At 49.8% G+C, this 19,612-nt stretch overlaps 1 protein-coding gene across 1 annotated transcript in view; it reads right to left on the minus strand.

Moving 5' to 3' along the window:
• Nucleotides 1-324: 324 nt before the first annotated feature.
• The window catches only part of LOC119386499 (uncharacterized), a 62,206-nt gene continuing 42,918 nt past the window's right edge, over nucleotides 325-19,612 (minus strand). Inside the window, exons 2-3 of the mRNA XM_037653766.2 lie at nucleotides 976-1,244; nucleotides 325-628 (exon numbers count right to left, since the gene is read on the minus strand). Coding sequence (XP_037509694.2) covers nucleotides 325-628; nucleotides 976-1,244 — 573 coding nt within the window. The remainder of the gene's footprint in view (nucleotides 629-975; nucleotides 1,245-19,612) is intronic.

Consider the following 19,612-nt stretch of genomic DNA (forward strand, 5'->3'; position numbering starts at 1 on the left):
CGCGCTTGAGAGCTCACGCATTAGCGCGATTCACTCATTATATGACCCAGAGCGCTAATATGGTCTCTAACGCCGAGCGTTGGATATGGTGCACAAGCGCTAGGCCTTCTTGGCGTCATTCAATTACTTGTACATACCACCAAAGACCGCTTGACAAAATTTGCCCAGTCAGTGCAGTCAGTAGCGAAGGATTGCTCAACAACATGGGTACATGACTTCATGTGACATATACGCAATAGGTACGCATGTTATTACGAAAAAATGTCAAATTTTCCGAAAATTACAAAAAGCGCAGGGAAATTGTTGATGAGAAAGCGCGCCGTTTCACACTACTGTAGCCGCACTGCCGACATCGCAAGAGCTGCTGTTGTAACGGTAAGTCTCTCTGGCCGCGCGCCGCTTCAACAAATCGTCCTTTCCGACAAACATGCGGTCGCCTGGCTTGCAGTCGAAGGCATCGTTGAACCCCGGGAGCCTCGGCAGAAGCTGGTTGCAATGAAGTCGCTGGAGCATTCCGGGCTTCTGGTTGCACTGGCGGAAGCAGCTGAGCAGGAAGAACAGCTGCTCGGACGGGATGTCCGCGAAGTACGCCTGTTGACTGTTGCTTGCCCAATCATCCGGGCCGTATCTGCGTGAGTTTGGCAGATGAATATCAGTATAACAATATTCATTTGGATAGAGGGGTCGAGAACAAAAACGCAGCAGAGTCATATCATTAGCTGAAGAGCAGCCTTTCTATGGCCTGTTGCAAAATTCATTAGGACACCTAAAGTGCAGTTGCAAAGTACCCACTAAGCCAAAACTCATTATCACTTTACGATGCACCGAGGTATCCACAACGCGTCTGTAACGCAATGTGTGCACAGCTGCGCTTCTGCCACGCACTATTACATCCGTTCCCGTGACTCCTCAACGATATGACGGATCTATAGGGTATTTTTACTTAGACGTTTTAAGGACTATTTCGAGACGTGCCTAGGAGGGCTTTCAACGCACCTGTGTCTCTCGGGTTCAGGCGGAGGAGCTGTGCCAGTGGTATTCTGTGTAGGCGCTTTGGATGCTGTGTGAGCGAGGAGGAGGGCTATAGCCTCGATGGTTGCGCTGTCGAGTTCGGCCTCCGGCAGCGTTGTGTTCTCGCTTCGCCGAATAGCTCCCCGCAGATCCTCCTGGAAGTGTTCCATGGCGTGTCTCAGGGGCGCAGGGAATACGTTCCGCTCATTTGGAATCTTCTGGAAGTTGCTGTCCTGCAGACATATTCACAAGGCTGCTTCCAAAATTGAGCCATACAGGAGCTTTTCTATGTAACAGAACATGCGAGAAGCTGTGGGAAAACAATTACACCATCTTCCACTAAAGTGAACCATGTGGGGATGCGAAGCAGCGCATGGGTGGACTTAAAGTTCCGTTCATCACGGGCACCTTGCCCGATGTGAACGCGTCCTTGCAAGTGGAGCACACCATGAATTTATTGTACGTAGTTTCCGTCGATGTTACTCGTCCCGAACTCTTGTTGGAGCACGGCAGGCGGGTTGATCACCACGCCACGCGGGAGCACGGAGGTTCATCGCGCGTCTGCAGAATATCGTTCGCCGACGCCATCACGTGATTGCCTAGAGAGTGTAACGGGGAGAGGCCACAGCGTCTTACCCAGCCCCTTACATAGGCCCGAACGCGTGAACGTGTGCCAGCGCGTTCTGACTAGGATACAACGCGTTGGTTCACCGCAAGTCTGCAGAATCTCGTTCCCTGACGTCATCACGATTGCTGAGACAGTGTAAGGGGGGGGGGCGATTACATGGGCGCCACTAGGCTCGAAACAAAAACGCGCCGTTGCTACGACCGGGATTCGGGTCGTAGCAACGGCGCGTTTTTGTCATCCCCCCCCCCCTTGGTAAAAAGGCGACGCTCAAAGCATCCATCCATTCATCCTAGAGCACTGTGAGAGGAAATCGTGAAAAATGCAAGGTGCGTTCATGTAGCCTCCGTTATGTGGTTGGTAGTAGCTCGGCGGGCTAAACGCCCGCCAGCCATCGTATGCAGTGAGCGCTCATGAGTTCGACTGATGCAACGGAACTTTTAATTATAGTTTCCTTTATTTGCCATCTGATGGCGCTCATTTTGCTGACGTATTTCCGTGACGGAAAGAGGTCAAGGAAGTCTTGCTGGACCCCGGGATAACACACTTTCGTTTTAACACAGTGACAGTTTCACCTCAACGGCGAAGCAATAAATGTGACAGTAAGAAATCGGTATGTCACAGGGAGAACTGCAAGCATCTAGAAACGTGCTGCGCGCTGCTCAAGCACAAAGGACGTACAAAAGAAAAGACACAAGGCCAGCGCGACCAACTGTCACAGCTCGATCCTTGCGGCGCGCCGCTAGAACACAAAGAAAGACGCACGAAAAGAACACACAGATATACATATGACGAGCACGAACGGTGACAGTTGTTACTCCAACCATCCCCTACTTTGGCTCTTCTAGCTAGCAGCTCACTCCTTTGGCAAGCGCTGCCGCTGTAGCGAGCAAAGTGACCTTTATGCGGTCTATAGCTTCAACGCAAACTTCGCGGTGAAAGCACAAAACGTACAAAACTCTCCCTCAAGAGATAATCGCGCTAACACAATGGACCACGCCCTGTATGTCAAACTAAAAGCCGGAGGCGCACATTTCATCTCTGGCGAAACACTAGAGAGCTTTAGAACTAGCAACCAAAAAAAAATTACAGCATATCCACGGAGTGAATGATGATGAGTGGGCGAAGCTGCGGAGGTTCATCGGTAAACCGTGAATCTTCCGTGAATTCTGCCCAGTACATCATCACCGACGTGAGATCGGGCGCGTTTATACTAAAGGTTCGATGAGAGTTATGACGACTTGCAGCTCACTTTAATTTTACATGTACGCTGTGAATTTTCATTGTTTAGAAAACCATTGCTTTAGAAAACATCTGGCGTCTTTCGTTAAGCAGCTGGCGGCTTTTCGTTTTGCTTTTAGAAAACATCTGGCGTCTTTCGTTGGTTTATTTCATCAATCAACGGCGTTTTGAACAAAATTTTTATTGTTTAATCACTCACAGGAGAAATCTCACCAGGCACTACCTTGGAGGTAAACAATGGCTGCTAATGGGAATGAGAGACAGAAGAAGTCGGCTTTTAGCTAACACACAATTACACTTCTACTTCTACTAACGTTTCCTACTGGAATATGCCAATGGCTGCTAATGGGGAATTAGAGACAGAAGAATTCGTCTTTTAGTTAACGCGCACGCTGCGAATTTTTTATTGTTCAACAACGCACAGGAGAAATCTCCCACCGGCACCACCTTGGAGGTCAAGATCTGGTACTAGCGTTATGACTGGTTACGCACTACGACGGGGACAAACGGGTGCCGCTTTAAGGAGCTTCGCCCCTAATTGCGAGCCGCAAGGACGCATGCATAGAACGCAAGCCACTATCGGACTCTTGCGCTCGCTTTGTCCGAACACCCTGCAGCGCCTTCCTTTGGGCGGCGAACAAAAGTGGAGAGCACGGGACCTCAAGAGAAGAAAATAAAGAGCGCTTGGCAGTGGAACCTTAAGCAACGTCTCGCGTTCCCTGCAGGCGTCGATTCTGGTCATTAAAAAAAAAACGTCATTTCAGCCTAGTTGGTACATGTTACTGAGGCTGAAATTACAGCGCTAACGCCCTTCCTTGGCGTTCTTATTTCTTCACATTTTTGTCCCTGCACCCATCTGAATATGATTTCATGTCTTCGCGTATATAATGCACTATCATCCTAGGATTGTTACACGTTCTGGTTTACAGCGATTGTTGTGTGCGAATGTGCGATAGGATTGCCTTGGACTTATATATGCATTGACGGATGAAAGCATAAAGGTGTTGTTATTCAGCGCTTGTGTCCTACGCTTGTTTTATTCGTGGGTGCCTTGCGCGTTTGCGCTGTAATTTTAGCCTCAGGATTCTGGTTACGGTGTAGCATTTATACTGTGATATTCATGTTCAGCCGTCTCGTTTCTTCCCTCCTGTGACATAAGCCCACAAGAGCCAAAGCGTTCCCACTAGCTCGCGCCACCACGAGCCACGGGACGCTCTTCTTTTTCCCTGGCCGACTGGCAAATAGTGGCGCGGCGCTAGAACCCCAAAATGGAAATCTAGCGTGGGTCGCAGCAATACGACGCAAATGCAGCGCGGGCAACGATGGAGCATGGCCTGCATCGTTGCCTGCACGCATCGCAATAATACGAGGGTACTGATCCTAGAGACACGGCACCTCGTAGATCATAACAACACTGAGCCTAGTTGGAAGGCGCTACCGAAAAATGCCTGGTGCTGTAACACGTACACAAATTGCGAACATCAATGACCACACAGCCTCATGCGGCCGCGAAATTAAAACACTTATTGCCCTGATAATAGCCTGCAATTCCTGCAATAAGTTTAGCTAATGCGATAGCGTACCGCGCATGCAGCTGCGCACTTTTGGAGGTAATATTCTGACGCAGGGCCGCGAGACATTGCGTTTTATATACATGTTCAAACGAGACAGTACACGCATGTCATCACATATACGCAAAATAATGTATGGGAAAACCCTCTTGAGTTCAGTGCGCGTGATGTTCAACACAGTTTTTCGGTTTGGATATTCCCTGTAGCACTGTATCTTAAAGGTGAATACGCCGTGGTAGAACAACTTCAAGAACATGGTATCAATGTCCTCTGGGCTTGCGCTAAGCGTCGCCAGCATAATCCATGGCAAAACAGTGTCGGCTATGGGAAATATAGTAATAGAGTAATAATAATAGATAGACTTTAACGTACGAACACCTCCATACGATTATGAGAGAAGCAGTAGTGGAGGGCTCCTGAAAATTTAAACACCTGGGGTTCTTTAGCGTGCACCTACATCTAACTACACGGGCCTCGAGCATTTTCGCCTCCATCGAAAATGCGGCTGCCACAACCGGGTTTCGATCTCGCTACCTGCGGGTCAGTAATCAAGCACCATAACCACTAGACCACCGTGGCGGGTTCTAAAGCGAATATAGTCGTGCATTAAAGTGTAGGCGCCTTTAGCTTGCGTAGGGTCGTGGTCACCGCTTCGTTCTGACAGCATCAGTGATGCGTGCTGTCACGATGGCTTTAGGTCATTCAACTGAGTGAATTTAAGAGGAGGCTATGGGAGGCGCTTTCCCAAGAAGCCAGCCCGCTGCGCTAAGGATGAAAGATCTGTTCAGGTTACCGTAGCCTGTGCCGCTGCCAATGTGGACACCGCATTTGTTCAACAACACATCAACAAAGCCTCTTGACAGCATGTAAGCCACAGTAGCAGACCCAAACTCTATATAGTGACCAGCTAGCTTCATGGCAACAGCATCGGCAGACCTTCTCATCCTGAATTACATAGGACCAGAGGACGACTTAACTGTAAAGGACTTATTCGACCTTCACCTCCACGCTACCGCTGCGTCGTGATTGGGACGGGAGATGGTCGTCAAGTTGAATGACCAGCTGACCAGTGGCGCGCCCCAATTTCATCTCCTATTCACCTTCAAAAACAACGAATTGTGAAAAAAATCAAGAAGAATACTTCATCAAGCAATTAGAAGTATACGATGAAGATTCGTCCACAACCCATCAGTTGGAGACATTTAAACTCTGTAGCCACTGTAAGAAGCATTCATGTAGCGGCCATCTTAGCAAAACATGGTCTTATGTGACGAAATCGCCTACGATGTTACCATGTTGTGAGCCGTTTGATTATACGAAGCGATTTAGAATGCCGTGCACGTACTCTACATTGTATTGTCTCTGCTCTCTGAAATGCATTTAAGCCATGTTCCCAAAAGGCCCAACCTTCGGCCAGGTTTTGCTTGTACGCAAAAATCGCCATAGCCTGCATCTTCACTGCACTACCCTATCGAGGCAATATTCAACCACCCGATGCACTTGATTCCTGCTCTTGCATACGTGACCTACCGCCTAATTTTGCATTAAGTGGTTCTGCTATTTCTCACAACTCGCAATGTCACCAGCTATAAAAGACAATAAATAGCCAATAAATTGGAACGACTCGCAAGAAAGTTGCCATCTTGAGCTAATGGCAGTAAACGTAGCCAAAAATAGCCACGCGTGCGTGAAGAGAACTGCGAAGTTCTCACTTCAGTGACTAAATGCAAGAGACTTTTTGTGGAAGCGTAAACCAGTACAGCAAGGACCCTTCAAAATTAAAATTGCTGAAATAAAGCAAAAATTGCTGACTCTACGAATCCTTTATTGCAGGATGACGAAGCTTCTTGCGCAGTTGCAAGCAGGGTGTCTGAACGAAATGTTTTTTTGTTTCGGTTTTAGTTTCGTTCCCCCGCAAAAAGTTCCATTCCGTTTCTGTTCCGGAACGAAAAAAAATGTTCCGCAACAGTTCGTAGCGGTTTCTTTTTATGCAAAAATTTGAAGTTAGGGTAATCTTAAAAGCATTGGATTTGTGTTGTTGTTACTTGCCCTCCTCTTAGGGAAGTGGGACAAGGGTAAAATGCGTTCTTCAGGGGAGCGGAAGTAACTGTACCGCGAATTCGTACCAACTAGCACAAAGCAATATTAATTTCAAAGTCTAGTATTTGTTTTCGGAAAAGACAAATACGACTTTCTTTTAGTGGACTCACTGTTTTGTGTCAAGGTAGTGAGCACGATCTCAGAAGAAGCACGTGATTGAGTGTACTCTCTGATGTCCAAGACCATTGTTCTGATAAAAGGATCACCAGGCCTATGCGGAACACGCAGCACAGTCACAGCGAAAACTGAAAGAGCGGACTTTGTAGAGCCCGTTGTGGAGTCTCTTGGGGCAACTAATACAAGTACACATGCAAGCTACCCACTACGTGATAAATCATCGTAATTTTTCTGAAGCAGCGAAGTTCGCATTATGAAATTTTTCGTCATTTTTCGGAAAATCGTTGTGCCCGCTACACGTATGTAAGGCATGCGCTCTTTATGCTGTGGCTGATGATGAGGAAGAATTATGACTGAGCACTTTGCAGTGGATGGGAAGCAATGTTGAGGAATGGGAGCCTCCATTCCATTCCGGTGAATTAGAACTTGGCGGAATTTCATTCCTTTCAATTCCTCGGAATGAAAAAAGCTTAGCCCATTTCTACTCCGGTAATGGCCGGGCAGTTCAATTCCATTCCTGTAAATCCTCAACGTAGGAAAGGCATCTTGATAGTTTTATCGAGTTAAGAATGAACGCCCCATAAAGCTCATGCCATCAGATGCGTTACGAACTGCAAAAATACCCAAAACACGTTACCTTCGAGGGACAGTAGCTTGGTGACATATGTCGTGCAGTACAATCACCCTACTAATTCCCATAGGGGCAGTTCTTCCACTACCTATAGTATATGCATGCTCAGCATAATTGAACGAATGGTGATGTTTTAATAATGTTTAAGCTTAAATGTGTGTCACAAATTAGCGGGTTATAAAGCGCGCGCGAGGCCGCTTTCAAACTGCTACGAGACAGAACGGCGCGAACCGCTCGCCAAGAAGCGAAGACGAAAAAACAAGCATCAAAAGACGCCGGCGCGCCGCATCCTCCTCACCCAATCGAGCCAGGCGCAGACGACGCGATCAAACGGCCGGCAAATCCTGGATGTTTCTAGAAGGAAGGGGGGACGCATCCGCGAGCGATGCCGCCGCGATTCGAACCTGTGCCTGGGCGAAGGAGCGGAGCGCAATGGGAACCGACCGTCGGCGTTAGTGCGGCTTTTAGCCGCCGGGCGCCGCCACCGTAGTAGACTAGCCGTCGCATCGTCGCTCGCGGAAACGAATGCCGTGGCTGCATTCGAAGCTGCTATATGGTTCAGTTTTCGGCTGTATTCGCGTTGTTTAAAGTATAATGAAAACTTGTAAACTAGAATCATGAAGCACTTGTCGTTCTGGGCAACGAGTCCATTTCGAAGGCATGTGTCTTTCGCGGCTATTTTGATCGAGACGCTCGCGCGTCGTCTGCTAGCCCGATTCCAGAGAGCGCATGCCAGTGATGCGCGGAAAATTGTTTTGTCACCGTTACGTTCGCTTGACTGAGAGGCGTTTATTGAGTGCCTGAAATTCGATTTTCGAAAGCAGCATTTGCCAAGAGCTAATACCGAAAGCTTGGGCGCTTAAAGTTCCCCGATGCGTGCTACCGTCTACTGGTGTAGCACACTATACGCAAGCCATGAGTTCATGCGCTAAATGGCATGAAATGTCACTAAGGTGCTTCAAGCGACAATGTACATAATGATTTAATAGAACTTTTTGTTGGGCTAGTTGGTACATGCTTACTGAAAAACCAAAAAGACGCGTACCATCAAGGAAAAAAGTAAAATTATGAAATTATGGAACCATACTATATTAGAAAGAAGAAAGAATGCTGTGTTAGTGACACATCTGTTGCTCTGCGTGGGGGTGAATTTAGTTTCATCGATTCATTTTTCGATTAGTTAATCTTGTTATCGCGGGTTTTTGACGAGCTTGTGAGGCGATGTGCGCGCGCAGGGTCGCTGTGGTTATATATGATGCTGATGTTCTGGGAATAAAGTTAGTTGCGAGTGACGCCCTTTCTGTCCTGTCCTTACTTTTTTCCTTGATGGTACGCGTCTTTTTGGTTTTTCAGTATACATAATGATTGTCGGTTGTTTCGCCGGTAGCGCATGTAGTGTCCATGGGCTCCGATTCTTCAGCTTCGGGACCTAATGTCAGCGCTGCATGCACATGGGGGCGATCGCGAGGCAGCGTTGCTACTGGTACTACATGCATTGGTTGACTGTTTGGACGCAACATGGTCACGTTTAGGGATACTTGCCATGCTTGATTCAGTTGTTACCTTGGGTTGCAAACATGAAGGATATTCTGCAAAGCGTGACGCTACTGCATCCTTCGTAAGCCGCCGCTTCTTATATTCTATGAAATCTCCGTGTCGTAAACGACGGCTGCATGTTCTAGTGTAGTTTGAAGATGTATTAGACCAATTATCCCACCTAATTACTGCAAGCCACCCCTACCGAACACCAGCGGTAGGAGGAATTTCATGGAACGACAGCCGAACAGTGTATTAAGGCGAAAGCCTTAGATGCCTCATCAAACGCGAAAACTGACCATCGGCGGCGTCAGCTTGAGTGATGCAAAAAATAATTACGTGATGACGTCATCATATGACGTCACAAATCATAACATTTTGTGACATCGTCGTGACGTCACGTAACGTGACGTCGTCATATTACATCTTCGCTTGGTCAAAATGGGCCGATCACGGAGGCAGTGCATGCCTCCGCTGATGTGCAGAAAGCTTGCACTGCCTCCGATCCTTGAGGCTGTAAGAAAACCACTTTAGGCGCAGAAATATTTCGGAGGGAGGCAGGGAATGTTCAATAGATTGACTAGAAGAAAAGAATAAGATGGCTTTCGCCTTGCAGTCGTCTTAGATGAATGCATAAGGGACCCTGTGAGATTTTTTTCTTTATCAATAAAGGGAAATAAAAAAAGACAATCGTGATTTCTTTCAGTTTCATTTGCAGAGTGGAACACAACAGTATCACATACTAAGGCATTAGGGCGGTTGCAATAGACTGAAATAGAAAATAAAACGCGAATACTATCAAACTCGAGTGCAAGTATCGAACCGGCAGCACGGCCTGACAGTCTGCCTGCGGAATACTTACAGCGGGGATGGAAAGACACGCGAACATGCAGCATCTGCATTCTTTACTGTTTCGCATCCATTTTCAAGTGGTTATAGCCTCGATGATTGATGAGAACACGACGTCATCCATGACACAATAAAAGACCAGCTAGCATCTTTTTATTGCCACCACGGTTAGAGCGTGGTGAAAACAGCGCGCCGCTATGTTCGCGTTTCTTTCCATCCCCCTGTACCTGTGAAAGCCTGCAAGAAGCACAAATGCAATGAAACTCGGATGCATACACGAATTCGTGAGCTTCGTGATACGCGCGGCCGCTCAGCGCCAGCTTCCCGTAGTCTACTTGCACAGCGCCACCACGCGGCAGCGACGAGCGGACGCGGAGCGCGCGCTCGACGGCCCGAGGAGAGCGTTCGCCCAGGCACTGTTCGAACCTACGAGAAAGCTCTCGCCCTTTCCCCAGGCTTAGCTGTACTGCACGCCGAAGAAACATCCCGACGCTTCTAGAAACCGGGGGAGAAGGGATAAAAGCGTGCAATCGACGACAGGCAGTCAGTGAGACAGTCAGCGAAGGAGCGAGCGAGTCAGTCGGCCCGGTGATGGTGAAGTTATGCGAAGTGTGGCTCCGTTATCCAGAGAAGACGTGTTTATGATGGTGTGCGGTCGGCCGATCGTCAATTTGGAAGAATTGGATGACGACGCCGTGTGAGCCGTGACAAGTCACGACGACGGTTCAGCTACGACGATCAACGCTGGAGCTGGCGTGAGTGTTTCCTTGAAGAGAAGCATTTGATTACCGTCCAAGTATTGTGGACTGGATACGCCATTATTTATTCAGGACTTTAACTGTCGTTGAATAGTTGTAATGCATGCGATTGCATGTGTAGCGTGTGATCTGTTTGTTTAGCTCCCGTTGTGTAAACACCATCTGAATTATATTGTGAAGCTGTAACGGGTACCAGCCGAGTGTGCATGTGTTTGTGTTATTTGTATTGCCTTAACTGAGAATATATTTCGTTTTCGTTTGTGTTATCGTCTCTCGGCTCTGACTCGGTCTTTGGACCACAACCGGCGTTCGCTGGCGCACCAAAGGACCAACTCTAAATTGTCCGCGCTTTCGTGGTGCATTTTCGGAGGGCCGTGACGCCAGCCCTTAGAATCCGCCCGGCGATTGCCGTCCCCATTAACGGGATTAGTGACAATTATTCTGGCGTCCGCGACACAGGACCTTTTTGGTGCACAGTGTGTCCAAAGTAGGGAGAAAGAGCCTTGAGACGTTGATAGTGCTTGCGAACGATTTTTGGTGGTTGCACCGCGTTCTCGTTAACCTGTGTGCAGAGTGTTTTGGAATTCGAAGTTAGGCAGAGATTTTGTGCACGCGGCTAGGTTACCGTTGACGGGCATCATGGATCTCGAGAAATTAGTTGCCCTTGGTGAGAAGATGGGGCTTTCTGGGGCCGAACTACGAAAGTGGGTCAGCCAAAAGGAAAAAGAAAGAGAAAGAGCTAAAGAAGAAAGAGAGATGAAGGAACAACAGCTGAAAGCCGAGCTTGAACGAGAGAGGTTGGCAGCTGAGAGGGAGAAAGAAGAGCGAGAGGCTAAAGAGCGACAGCTGAAGGAAGAAAGAGAACAACAATTGAAACGAGAGCTGGAGAGAGAGAGGCTAGCGTCTGAGAGGGAGAAAGAAGAAAGAGAGGCGCAGATGGCTGAGAGAGAAAGGCAACGGCAGCACGAATTGGAACTCGAACGGCTCCGTTTGCAGCAGCGCGCAGAAACTCCCGTCCAGGCTAGAGCCGAGGTCAGTGAAAGGGAAGATCATAGCTTCCGTTTGAACCCAAGCAAACTGCTTGTGGCGTTTGGTGAGAGGAAAGATGACCTTGATGCATACCTGCACAGGTTTGAGACAATAGCTAGAAGCCAAAATTGGCCGGAGCAGCAATGAGCAACAGCTTTGAGCACTTGTTTGAGTGGCGAAGCTCTCAGTGTGTACGGTAGGCTGACACCTACCGATGCAGCTAGTTACACGAAAGTAAAAGCTGCTTTATTGAAGCGATTTAGATTCACCGTGGAAGGCTTCCGTGATCGGTTCCGCACGGGAAAGCCAGCTGATGGCGAGACGGCAACGCAGTATGCCGCGCGGCTCAGCCATTATTTTGACAGGTGGATCGAACTTTCAGAGACGACACAGGAGTACGGTGAGCGTAGAGGGCTTCTTATCAGAGAGCAATTTCTCACCAGTTGCCACCCGAGCCTGTCGCTGTATCTGAAAGAGAGGAAAGCTAAATCGCTTGACGACATGCTTGAGTTGGCCGATCAATTCTTGGAAGCACAAGGTGGCACGAATCTAGCCAAAGTAAAAAAGGAAGTTCACGAGGAGTCGAAGAAATCGGCACCTGACGAAAAGAAGCGTGCACCGGAGAGTGTTCCGCGATGCTTTCTATGTAACCGGGTGGGCCATTGCGCTAACAGTTGTCGGACTAACTTCTCACGCCCCAGTGTGATGAAGTGTTTTAAATGTGGGCAGACTGCGCACAAAGCAGACGCATGTCGAATTGATGCGAGTAAAGCCCACCAAGCTGCTTGTGCGTATGCCCCGCCAAACAAGGAAACAGAAGCGATCAAAGATGAATTGACCGATCTGAAAAGCGGGAAGAAGATGCATTTCATTGGTGCTGCGGTGACAACCGACACAACGAAAGGAATGCCGACAGTTAAGGGGAAAGTTGCTGGAAAGGAAGTCACAGTACTAAGAGATAGTGGATGCACTACTGTGATCGTACGAAAGAAATTGCTCCGAGAGAGTGACTTCACAGGCAATTCCACCCCGGTTCGATTGCTTGATAGTTCCATTCGAATGCTTCCCGAAGCCAAGATTGAAGTTGAGACCCCTTACTTCAGCGGGAGAGTTACTGCCCTGTGCATGAATAACCCCCTGTTCGACCTAATCGTGGGAAACATCGACGGAGCTCGAGGGCCATACGATCCTGAACGTTTGGGAGAAGCCCCGAAGATGGAGCCCTCGTCAGTTCGGGAACCGCAACAGAAAGGAACCGCGGAAGAGAATCCCAGGAAGGATGCCGCCCGAGCTCAAATTGAGGCCGAGGTATCACGGAATATCAGTGAGGAGGCACCAACGGTCGCTGTACCGCCTGTGACGACGCGCAGAGCAGGTGATGTTGCAACTGAGCGGCCACCATCATCTGCGGCTCAAAAGATGACGAAGGTGGTCGTCCAAGCAAAACACCACGGCGCGCAGAAATTGGCGAAGCACCGCGAACGTTCCAACGAACGCGACGAAGCCTTGCCGGTGTCGAATGTGTCGACGGCAGCAGAGACGCCCCCCTCCGGCACCGTCAAATGGAACGGCTCGCAAGAAAAAGAAGAGAAACAAAAAGAGAGCGAGCGAGCACCGAAAGAAGGGGCGCAAGCGCGGCACGATTTAAACATTACAGGGTGTTGGAATTGAATTTGTTTGAAGTGTTTTGAGTTTGAAAGTGTTTGAAGTGTATTATTCCCTGTGTCATGTGTGTATGGCTAGTGAGCCCGAGTGTCGTTTACTTAACATTATGTGTACAATGCTATTGATATAATTGTATATGCATTATAATTGCAGAGCAGCTTTGTGCGTTCACATTGTTTATATGAAAGCTATGTTGGTGTTTTGTACTTATGTACTTGTGTTTATCTTTCATATGTTGTGACATTGAAATGCCCTGGAATTGTATTAAGAGTTCTATTATGAATGTGACGCGCATTGTGTGTGGACTGAGTTATGGACTCTGTATGTGGGACATTTTTGGATGTGTATGTCAGCGCTAATTTGTGTTGTTTGAATATTATGTGATAATATTCTTGAAGTGGGGGGCAGTGTCACAAATTAGCGGGTTATAAAGCGCGCGCGAGGCCGCTTTCAAACTGCTACGAGACAGAACGGCGCGAACCGCTCGCCAAGAAGCACGAAAAGACGAAAAAACAAGCATCAAAAGACGCCGGCGCGCCGCATCCTCCTCACCCAATCGAGCCAGGCGCAGACGACGCGATCAAACGGCCGGCAAATCCTGGATGTTTCTGGAAGGAAGGGGGTACGCATCCGCGAGCGATGCCGCCGCGATTCGAAACTACGAGAAAGCTCTCGCCCTTTCCCCAGGCTTAGCTGTACTGCACGCCGAAGAAACATCCCGACGCTTCTAGAAACCGGGGGAGAAGGGATAAAAGCGTGCAATCGACGACAGGCAGTCAGTGAGACAGTCAGCGAAGGAGCGAGCGAGTCAGTCGGCCCGGTGATGGTGAAATTATGCGAAGTGTGGCTCCGTTAGGCAAAGAAGACGTGTTTATGATGGTGTGCGGTCGGCCGATCGTCAATTTGGAAGAATCGGATGACGAAGCCGTGTGAGCCGTGACAAGTCACGACGACGGTTGAGCTACGACGATCAACGCTGGAGCTGGCGTGAGTGTTTCCTTGAAGAGAAGCATTCGATTACCGTCCAAGTATTGTGGACTGGATACGCCATTATCTATTCAGGACTTTAACTGTCGTTGAATAGTTGTAATGCATGCGATTGCATGTGTAGCGTGTGATCTGTTTAGCTCCCGTTGTGTAAACACCATCTGAATTATATTGTGAAGCTGTAACGGGTACCAGCCGAGTGTGCACGTGTTTGTGTTATTTGTATTGCCTTAACTGAGAATATATTTCGTTTTCGTTTGTGTTATCGTCTCTCGGCTCGGACTCGGTCTTTGGACCACAACCGGCGTTCGCTGGCGCACCAAAGGACCAACTCTAAATTGTCCGCGCTTTCGTGGTGCGTTTTCGGAGGGCCGTGACGCCAGCCCTTAGAATCCGCCCGGCGATTGCCGTCCCCATTAACGGGATTAGTGGCAATGTGTTAATGCTAAAATGACTACATAGCGTATTTTTATGCTGGAAAAAGTAGTATTCGAGAGATTACGCAGTTTTTCCACGCGCCTTGAGCGGTCGTGAATATGGATAGAACTAAGATTTGGTTAATCGGGAACAAAACCCTCTACATCTGCTGGTATTAGTTGGAACAATGCACCGCTAGGCCACCTTGTGCCTTTTCATCGAATACGCAACACTGGGCCGCACTGCTCGTCAGCACTGAGGCTTGTCAAGCGCGCCTCGCAAGCATAGATGGTGTGAGGAGAACTTTCTGTGTTCGCCTGTGCGCAGGTGTGTAGTGTCTTCCTTGTCGCAAAGGTTATTTACGTGTGTCATGTACTAAACTGCTCCTGAGAAAAATATTAGGCTATGCATAGAGTATTCGCCATTTTCGTATGGGAGTATCAATGCAAACCAACACGCCGGGGTAGTTTGTTTCTCCCTTGAGTATCTGCTGCGATAATGCATTTCTTTGTACGCTGACTTATGCCTCGGTTTGTAGTAGGCGCGTTGCTTATAAATTTACCGTGCTTGTAATCAGCCAAGTCATATAAAAATACTGCTTGATTGTTAAATTCGAGGCTGTGACTTACTAATGTTTGATGTTTGAAAAACAGCAGGTAGGCTAAAGCGTGCTCTATTTTCGGAAAAGGATGTTTTTTCATTACCATTCCTTTCCATGCAAAAGGCGCTTAATTCCATTCTCATTCCATTCCTCCAAGCGTTGTCCCCATTCCGTACCGGAGTCGCGAAAATGTGGAAAGATTTCGGTGTCATTCCAATTCTGGAGTGGCAACTCCGCAACACTTGTGGGAAGCATTAAACCACATTTTGCTGTATTACCATTGTGTGATGACTGGTTATTTTACTCTTCTGTCACGCTATATTGCGTATGTTAACACGATTTCTTGGCCGAAATTACGCGTGTATCGAGTATTTTTGTGAAAGAGTTACAAGCACCAGCGTGGCACTGTGGTGGAAGACTCGACTGCCATGCAGAAGGCGCAGGTTAAAATCCCATCCGATCCTAGAAATTCGTATCGCATTAAATTTTTTTCTTATTCACGCGATAGCGGTGACGGACACCGGCGGCGGCAGACAACTACGGCGCCAAAATCAGCTGTTGTGATCTCATAGCAGCTTTCGCTGTAACAAATTTCAGCGCCGACAATGCCCTCTCCAGTTTGCGTTAGTATTATAGGGGTTACTTAGTAACGAACAGATCCGCGCGTGCGAACCTGTCCCTCGTTTTTGGATCGCACCGCGCACTAGAGGAGTGTAGTTACTCGCTACTAGTGCTACGCAGCAGCCCTAACAGTCAGAGCTGTGACCCCTATCCCGCGGTTCGCGTAAGTTGCGACCGCGGCGGGTTTCAGGCCAGTGGGGACAGAGACAAGTCTTTCAACTGAAGGTGTTTATTCACCCCAGATGCCAATTGCAACAATAAGTAGCAAGCACATCAAGTTAACACCTCAGAGGCGGAGCGTTCCGCACTACTGGGGGAAACAATCGTTAACAAATAGCAAGCACACGTCGAGGGAATGATAAAGGCTCATCTCACCTCGCGTGGCTGCTTTTGCACTCCGGTCCGGGGCGGTAGTTCGCACTCCATGGCCGGAGCGCTGCAGGGGTTGATGGCGGCGGTGGTGCTCACGGCTTGGGTCCGATGTGGTCAGTCACACCGCCCAAAACCGAAGACCCAGAGGCCCCCAAGAAAGCTACGCGCATTCCTCGGGGTCTGGAGAGGAGTCTCTCCAGAAAAGGGCAAGGAGGGAAAACGGAACATCTCGACTTCGGCCAGGGAACAGGGCGAGAAGGCTGCGGGAGCGGCACAGTGCCCTCTCCCACGCAACCCCTCTCGCCACTGCGCGTACAAACGTAGCGGGAAGCCGAGGTGCCGCCGCGTTGAAGACAACGGGTTGCGTGTGCAACCCCACATCCCCCCCTCCTTAATTGAACCCTTTAGCCAAAAAAGAGGACCGCCATCACCAGGGGCTTTCTAAGAGGGGGGCTAGCGACTCCACCAGAAACACGGCGACGTCCGTGTCGATGAGGGAGCCGCGCGGAGACGCAGATCACAGCACCGTTATCGTTGAGTGATGGCACTGGGGAGACATGACAGCTGATGGGGGCGCGGCAGGAAACCAGGCAGCTCGGACCGTGCACGCTTTTGCTTGCCTCTGGCGTCGATCGCTGGCTCGGACTTCGCGGGCCTCGTGCTTTTGAAAGGGGGGGGGGGGGCACCCGGCTTTGGGCTCGATTCTGGTGGCCGTCCCGATGTTAGACGTTCGCTTGTGGAGGAATGGTTCTTTTTTTTTTCTTTTTGAAGATTTCTTCGTGTCGCGCGCCTCCGCTGCTCTGGGACTATCGGCACGCAAAGCAGCAAAGAAGGCGCCGACCCGTCCTTAGCGGCTCGCCACTAGTTGCTCAGCAGGGGGTCCGCTCTGCTCCTGCGGCCTCGTCCTCTCTCTTCCTCTTTTCTTCTAAGGCGTTTGGGGTCGAACGTCCCCCGACGCTTGCGGCTGGCGGGCTGCAACCACCGTTCTGCGCAGCGGGATACCACGCTCGTACCGCGGGTGCACTCCGTAGTTCGGTCGCCGGGTCTGCAACTCTTCGCCGGGCTGTGCAGTGGTTCCGCGAATTCTTCTCCACCGGGGCCATTCGGGACCGGAAGCTATTTTGCTGTTTTTCTTTCGCCTTGACTCTGGCTGCTGCTGTAGGCTTTGGTAGAACACTGTAGCTTTGGTGTCGCCGCTCCCTGCTCTGGAATGCGTGCGTTGAAAGTACCGGCCTTTGGGGCATCTGCCGGCGAAAACGGTGGTTTTGGCTTGGCTGTTGCTGAAATGCTGCCGATGGGTGATCTGCGACTCGAACAAGTTAGCCCCTCTCTCTTACTCTCCGAAAAAGCAAGCGCGTGCTCGCTCCCGAAGGTTGCATGCTAGATATCAGAGGAGCGTCCCATCCGATATCGTGCACAATAAAGTCCCTACGAACCGGACAGAGTTAGTTCTGCCGAGATCGCAAGTTGTAACGTCGCACTGAGCCCGTATGTCGAGCCGTGCCTTCGGATGCCACTGCCTGCGGGCGCGGGGAAGCGTTTCCCTCGGGCCACTCGCTCCCTCTGTCATAGTAGGGTTTGAGATCACAGACATGCACCGGTCCGCCGATCGGTCTTAGCGTTAAGTCCGTCAGCTTGTACACGAGAGAAGAGACAGTCTCTCCTACCCGGTACGGTCCTATCCACTTCGGTGCCAGAGAAGCTGAGAATTTCTTACTGGCATCGCTTAGGACATGATTGCGCTTCAACACCAGATCGCCCACTTTGTACTGAACGTCCCAATGAGAGCGGTCATACTGCGCTTTCTGCTCTTCACGAGCAGTGCTCAGGTTCCGTCGTGCTTTGCCCAAAGCCTCCGTCACCTTCGCGCGCAGCCCAGCTGCATAATCAGCGCGTGCTGATGAAGCAACCAGTGCCATGCTGCATTCCTGTAGAGTATGTTCTACAGCATTTGGCAGCTCCCTTCAAAGATTGAGGGTGGCGGGGGTAAAGCCATTCGAGCGTGTTCACAGTAGCCCTGAGAGCAATTGTGCGTCCCCGCAATTTCAACGAGCATGTGCTTGATGTTGCGGTTCCCACGTTCAATGAGATTTGCCTGGGCACATTACGTGGTCGTTCTCCTGCGCTTAATGCCGAAGGCTACGCAGGAGTGCACGACGATTTCGACAGATAATCAGGACGAATTGTCCGTTATCAACTGCTTTGGATATTCGAATCACGTGAACACCTCAATGAGCTTATGCACGAGTGTGCATGCCAACGTGCGGGAAATCACCGCTTTGAAGGACTCATGTGTATCCTTCTCCGCGGGGATTTATCTTAGCAAGGAGTGGTCAGTTCTCAGCGGGCAGGGATCGAAAGTAGGAGGAAACGCGCTCGCAGCGTTACTAGCTGCTTCAGAGCGCCGCGCACTAACAGCAATACCAGCTGCTTCAACGTGCGCCGCGGCCGCGCCGCCGGGCTCCCGGAGCCCATCAAAGACTTACAAAAGTATTTACAAAAGAGATCCTGCCGCTGTTCCTCTGACAACTCCCTTCGGCTAAGCAAGCTTTCCACTAAACTGACGCTAGTCGTAGTGGTTAGCGTTCTCGTCCTGCGAAGGTGGGTCGTCCGCCCTTCGTTTCGGACCGTCGCCGTCGAGCATTGTAACAGTTACTATATGCTCTCAGGCTGAGTTTCAAATTATCAGAATGAGTAGTAATGTTACCCCTCCTGACAACATTGAGCGTCGCAGCAGTTACGTCGCTCTCAGGCTCGGCGTCGGGCAAGGTGAGTTGAATAGTAATGTTACTCTTCTCACAGACAACGAGCGTACGCATAAGTGCGTCGCTACACGCTGTTCGTTCTCCCTCTGCAGCGAACAGTAAGTCGTATCGCTGCAGGAGGGGTGCCCATCGCGCCAGCCAGCCGCTCATACCCCTGCTCTGTGCTACTTCTACTCCTTTTGGCTAAAGTTCGCCGCAGGAATCGAAGGGTGCAGTAGCCGTTACCGCATCTTCGAACTGTTGCTTATTGGCAGCATCCGTGACAGCAATTGCAACGGCTGGAAGTCAGCCCTGTCTGCTGCCATGGTTGTTCGTGTAGTGGCAGTCACTCACACAAACTGACTCGCTCTGTCGTACCACTGGCCCCACGTTGGGCGCCAAATATAGGGGTTACCTTGTAACGAACAGATCCGCGCGTGCGAACCTGTCCCCCGTCTTTGGATCGCACCGCGCACTAGAGGAGTGTAGTTACTCGCTACTAGTGCTACGCAGCAGCCCTAACAGTCAGAGCTGTGACCCCTATCCCGCGGTTCGCGTAAGTTGCGACCGCGGCGGGTTTCAGGCCAGTGGGGACAGAGACAAGTCTTTCAACTGAAGGTGTTTATTCACCCCAGATGCCAATTGCAACAATAAGTAGCAAGCACATCAAGTAAACACCTCAGAGGCGGAGCGTTCCGCACTACTGGGGGAAACAATCGTTAACAAATAGCAAGCA

Source organism: Rhipicephalus sanguineus, chromosome 3, assembly GCF_013339695.2.
Source record: "Rhipicephalus sanguineus isolate Rsan-2018 chromosome 3, BIME_Rsan_1.4, whole genome shotgun sequence".
NCBI lineage: Eukaryota > Metazoa > Arthropoda > Arachnida > Ixodida > Ixodidae > Rhipicephalus > Rhipicephalus sanguineus.